Raw genomic sequence first — 6,000 nt, 5'->3', positions numbered from 1 at the left:
AGACCTTATTTAAAAATTTGAGACAGGGTCTTGCTAAGTTGCTTATGGCCTTGTTGAATTGCTGAGGATGGCTTTGAACTTGCGATCCTTCAGCCTTTGCCTCCCCAGTGGTTGTGATCACCCGTATGTGTCACTATGCATGGTGATTCTATACATTTTCTTAAGAAAGTGATTCTATTATGTCACTGATAACTGGCCTTGTACTGAAATACCTACTGAAGTCACCAATACCTTCCTTTGTCTGTATTGTATTTTTTGTTTTGTTTTGTTTTCCTGATTTGTAATATTTTGAATTCACAACAGAATCCAGAGGTTGGGAGATGCCCTTAATGGATGAGAGTTTTAAACTTAAGATGTTCTACTTCTACCAGATTTGGTGTCATTCATATCTGCTAAAATTGTATCTTAGGGTCTGGGGATATAGCTCAGTTGGTAGAGTGCTTGCCTTGCATGTACAAGGCCCTAGGTTGAATCCCCAGCACCACCAAAAAAAAAAAAAAAAAGCATCTTAGTAGATGTTGATCAGCCCCATTCTAAAGGAATTGGCATAAGTACAAACTAAATCTCAGCTAAATCCTGGATTCCAATAACCTTATAGTATGTCTTTTCAAGTCTGTTCAGAGAGGGGTTGATGGTGAAATGACAGTTTTAAGTTGCCAAGCTGCCATTGCCACCGACCCCGGCCCTTTATTTTTTTGTACTGAGGATTGAACTCAGGGGTACTCTACCACTGAGCACATCCCCAGCTATCATCACCATTTATCATCATCATTTTTGAGACATCAAGGATCCTTTGCCCAGGCTGGCCTCAAACTTGTGATCCTCTTGCTTCAGTCTCTCCAGTCGTTGGGATTACCGGCTTGCACCGTTGCTCTGGGTTGAGTTGACCTCTTTGGTAATAGGTTTTGGTTAATTACCACAGCAGGAACGACTGAAAAGTCTAAGAAGCAATCTTCTTTATATTTTGTTGATTTTGTTATAGTCGACATTATTTACAAAATTGGCAGGTTCTTATCAGTTATTGAGGATTCCAATGAATGTACATCTATTAAGATCAACTCCTAAGATCAATTATTCATTCATTTATCCAGCGAATTCAACAAATATCGATTGCCCATTTTGAGTCACCGTGCTGGCTGCTGGGTGAACAATGGTGTTCTACAGTTTTGGCTTTTACAGTGTTTTGCCGTCTAGTTGAAGAGAAGGGAAAACATGCAAACAAGTTACATGCAAGGTTGTTTGAAGAAAATCAAACAGCATGGGGAGAAGTAAACTTTGGAAACAATGAGAAGTTAAGCCCGGCAACTCAGGAACTGAGCATCTTGAACAGGTCATTTCAGATCCATAGAAGTGAGAATGAGCTGCCGAAGGCCATACTGTAGAATGGCTCCAGTTTCTGGCAAAGGGTCACATCAAGTCATTTGTGTGAAGGCAGAAGAGACTGCAAGTGACCACACTGGAGAAGAAAGGAGGTGTCTTTGCGCCTCTTGACTCCCAAGAGGAAAACCAGGAACCGGCCTTTAGTGTCTCCAGGACGCTTCTGCGGCCGGAGGCGGAACGTGCGTGGAAGCTGGCGGGAAACCCCCAGGGGTGCGGCCTCGGTCCGTGCCCCGCACACGGGTCTGGGAACTTTTAGCCACGCGCCACGTCATCGAGCCGCTCCCCCTCCCCTCACCTTGAGTCGCACGCGCGGAAGTAAACACCTCTACGTCATCAAGCCGCGTCTTCGCCTTTCCCCTCCCATCTCCCCAGATCAGTGGACGTGCTCACCTCCGCTCCGGGCCAGGTCTATGTCCCGGTTTCCCGCCGTCGCGGGCAGGGCGCCAAGGCGGCTGGAGGAGGGTGAGCGGTCAAGAGAGCTCCGGGAAGAGCGACCCTCTGCTGTTTCCATCGTTGATAGAGGTGCGGTCCGCGGGACGCTACGGAAACCAGCGGGAGTTACGGCACGGGGGTTTGGGGGGATAAAAGTCTGTTTTTGGCAGTAGAGAAGAGTAGGGGAGGAAGCCGGGGCGTTCTCCTGGTCCTGCAAGCCGGAGGCGAACTTTGCGTCCAGTGAGCACTTTGGCTTAGAGGGGGGCGGTCCCATACCCAAGTTGGGTGAAAACCTCGCTGGGGACAAAAAAGTGAACCCCAAAGCCGAAAAACGTTCTTCTGTTAAACAGGCTCATAAAGCCTTTGTTCTCTATCCATTCATCCTCCCCCACCCCCTTCGTCGGGCCGCCAGCCTGCCTTTGGGTACGGTATGAAGGGAGCCAGTTTCCAGGAGCCAGTTTCCATGGTTACCCACCACTTGGCCTTCTGGGATATCAGTCACTCTGAACAGGGACCTAACTTGAACCGTGAATCAGAAGCAAACACAGGTGGCTTCTAATTCAGCTGAGAGTTTTCTGCCGTGTTCCAGTTTTTGGTCTATTGTTTAATAAAATTGGATTTTGTGCGTCTGTGTAGGTATGCATGCACCTACATTGCCTTGTGCTAGACCTACTTTGTCAAGTACTTTGAGTTAAGCCTTAACCACTGCTGAAGATGTTAGATTTTACTAAAAAGTTATTCCGGACTTACAAAGCTTCACTTACGAATTGTACAGTTGGTTTAACTGAAAAGTCTTGAATCTATCCCTTCCAGTTCTACAATTCTATTGCTTTTCTGTTTTCAATTCTGAGATATCATCAGAAGTATCTTTAAATTGCACAATTGTTTTTCTATTGTTCCAGAAGAGAAAGGATGCACATCACAAGAGGGAGGAACTACTCCAACTTTTCCTATTCAGAAACAAAGAAAAAAACTTATTCAAGCAGTGAGGGACAATTCATTCCTTATTGTTACTGGAAATACAGGAAGTGGTAAAACAACTCAACTCCCAAAATATCTATATGAAGCAGGTAATTTTATTGGAAGTATTTTAAAAATTGCCTCTTTCGGGCAAATAGGACTTCTGTGTCGCATAAATGCCCACTCCTTGTTTACAGTCCCACTTCTCTTGGCATGCTCTCCCTGGGTCTTCTTCTTTATGCTTATTTCAGACTCAGTAATTAGTGCGGGTGATAAATTTTTCCATTTTTAACATAATATTATAGTGGAATGACAGGTAGATGTAAATTTTCTTCTATAGAAGAAGATTGTCTTATAATAAGCTGTTAACTGTTGTTTTTGAGGGCAAAGGAATGTTGACATCTGTTGCTGACATTAGTGTTTCTTCAGAGCATAATCAGGTAAATACTTATTCCCTGACTCAGCTGACACCAAGCCAACTAACAAATTACCCATAAAATGTCTTTCTCTTCAGTATGGAAAAAACTTTCTGTAAGGTTGGTAAAGAGCAAAATTATATAGAATTGGTTCACATAAAAATTAAATTTTTTTTTCTTTTTGGCAGAAACCAGGAGTGTTCTACCATCAACCTATCCTCCCCAACCTACACAGTAGCCTATTTCTATTTTTTTTTTTTTTTTTAGAAAATAACAAATTATTTATTTTCTCTTTGAGCAAATAACCAACTTTTCACTTTTCCAACAATTACTTTGCTGTTACACTGAAATAATACTAAAATGCTAAATGGTCCACATAAGGTGATTGCACTGATTTTATTTGAAGTGAAATTCAGGGTGTTTTGTATTATTTATAGAGAGCACATGCTAGAGAGCTGATTTCAGATAGGATGAACTTGGTATTCCTGGGCACAGTCTTTTTTATTTTTTGAGACAGGGTCTTGCTAAGTTGAGACTGGCCTTAAACTTGCAGTCCTCCTTACTCAGCCTCCATGAGTTGTTGGGAATACAGGGCTACACCACTACACCTAGCTAAAATTAAAAATTTATGTTAACTTATTCTAATGTATCAAATTTAACATGCCATCTCTTAAGACACACCACTAATTTATATACTATTAAGAAAAAAAATCGATTATGAGATGCATCCCCATTTCCAGAGATTTTTGAAGGGTAAAAGAATGCCTATAAGAATCTTTAAATCTGGGGCCTGGAGTTGTGGCTCAAGTGGTAGAGCACTTGCCTAGCATGTGTGAGGCACTGGGTTTGATCCTCAGCACCACATAAAAATAAAATAAAGATCTTGTATCTACCTAAAACTAAAAAATAAAAATAAATTTAAAAAAGAATCTTTAAATCCAGTAGTACATTTAAATCCAGTTTCACTTCTGTGGAAAAGGTAGATTTATTTTAGGAAGTATTTGAAATTTTATGGATTCTTATGTTTTAAAATTCTTGGCTTTTTGGAGTAAGTCTTTAGATAGAAATTAGAAAAAAAAAAAAAAAAAAAAACACCCCATAAGAAAACAAAAGTCCCTCAAACCTAATTAAAAAAATATATATATATAGTTAGAATGGTTATGAATATAAGTTCTTATTTCCATAGTGTGATTGTTGTTTACTTGTGAGATTTTTCTTTAGAAATATTAAAGTGCTTTGTATTTATTGACTTAGCTCTGGTAGGTGGAAGCAATTACTAACATTGTGTTTTTAACCCCTGATTTTGATAGGGTTTTCACAGCATGGTATGATTGGTGTGACTCAGCCACGAAAAGTAGCTGCCATATCAGTTGCTCAGAGGGTTGCTGAAGAAATGAAATGCACTTTGGGATCCAAAGTAGGATACCAAGTTCGTTTTGATGATTGCAGCTCTAAGGTATAAAAGTTTTGTTGCTATTTGTTTAACTACTGTAAATTTATAGAACAAGAGTAAAATGTTCTAAAAGGTTCTTAACCTCAAAATTCCATATATATTTAAAGAAACAAAGCCTCAGATTAGAATTAATTTTTGGTTGTTCATTGTTAATGTTTTACCTCTGCAGTGTGGTATTTATCCCATTTTTTCCCTGTTCAATTAGTTTTTAAGTGACAGGTTTATTTTTGTTAGGATTCTATTTCTCTCTCTCTCTTTTTTCTTTTTTGCCCTAAGTTTCTTTGACATGTTGGTTATATTTTTTTTTTAAAAAAAATTTTATTGTAGTAAAGTGTACATGACAAAATTTACCATTTCAACCACTTTCAGATACGATTCCGTAGTATTAAGTACTGTACAACCCTGTTGTGTAACCATCACCACTATTTTCAGAACTTTTTTTTCTTATCCCAAACAAGAACTCTGTTTCTGTTAAAGGATAAACTCCCCATTCCCACCCCACCCAGAGCCTACTCTCTAAATTTGCCTAGCCTAGGTACCTCATATAAGTGGAATCACACAATATTTTGAACTTTGTGTCTTGCTTATTTCACTTAGCATGTTTTAAAAGTTTATTCAGTGTTGTGTGTTTGAAGTCAATGGAAACTGACAAGTTAATTAACAAGGTCAGCAAGGTGTTTTTTTGTGTGTGGTGTTGGTGATTGAACCCAGGATCTCAAGCATGCTAGATAAGGCAAGTACTATACTACTAAGCCACCCCAGCTCTGGCAGCTAGTATTTATTAAGCATCTTATATATGCATGCCACCAAGTTCAAAATTGTTTTCTTTTTAATAAACAGGTAGTTTAAATTCCTTCAGGATTTCTCAGTCCTATATCAGATGTAAAACAATCCCTGATTTACATATGATTTCTAATAGAAGTGGCTATCAAATAGTTTTCTCCAGAATACTGTCTTTTCCTTCCTAGTGTTCATGCCTGGGGATTTTTCCTTCTTTTTCCTTTCGCTTGTTTTATGAATGTCAATGCTGTTATCGCTAACTTTTGGGCTGTATTCTTACCTCATTTTAATGCTAGTCAAGTGACACTATTTTTTTTTTTTTCTTTTTAATAGAATGGGTAGGGGAGAGAAGAGAGTGAGTGGTATACACTTAACATTTCCTCTGCTTTTCCCCCTAAATCCTCTAAGTAGTGGCTAAGAGAGCAGATGAATTCAATTTCCTTGTTGTTTCCCACACCTTGCTTACCTGATGCAATGGCATTGTCTTGTCACTTTCCAGTGACTTCTTTGTATCTCTTTAATGGTTACTTGTATTGCTTTATCCCCAAACACCCATCTTAGTTCCTTATCTTTATAGGC

General features: G+C 39.3%; 1 protein-coding gene across 2 annotated transcripts in view; it reads left to right on the top strand.

Annotated features, from left to right (window-relative positions):
* Window positions 1–1,742: 1,742 nt before the first annotated feature.
* Dhx40 (DEAH-box helicase 40) overlaps window positions 1,743–6,000 on the top strand; it is a 42,916-nt gene continuing 38,658 nt past the window's right edge. For both annotated transcript variants that reach the window (XM_027950294.2, XM_027950293.2), the window contains exons 1-3: window positions 1,743–1,902; window positions 2,715–2,882; window positions 4,499–4,644. In XM_027950294.2, the coding sequence (XP_027806095.2) occupies window positions 1,791–1,902; window positions 2,715–2,882; window positions 4,499–4,644 (426 nt within the window). In that variant the 5' untranslated portion in view covers window positions 1,743–1,790. The remainder of the gene's footprint in view (window positions 1,903–2,714; window positions 2,883–4,498; window positions 4,645–6,000) is intronic.

This window comes from Marmota flaviventris, chromosome 17, assembly GCF_047511675.1.
Source record: "Marmota flaviventris isolate mMarFla1 chromosome 17, mMarFla1.hap1, whole genome shotgun sequence".
NCBI classification, from domain to species: domain Eukaryota; kingdom Metazoa; phylum Chordata; class Mammalia; order Rodentia; family Sciuridae; genus Marmota; species Marmota flaviventris.
Note: the sequence above shows the minus strand (reverse complement) of the source record. Positions and strands in the feature narration are given on the sequence as shown.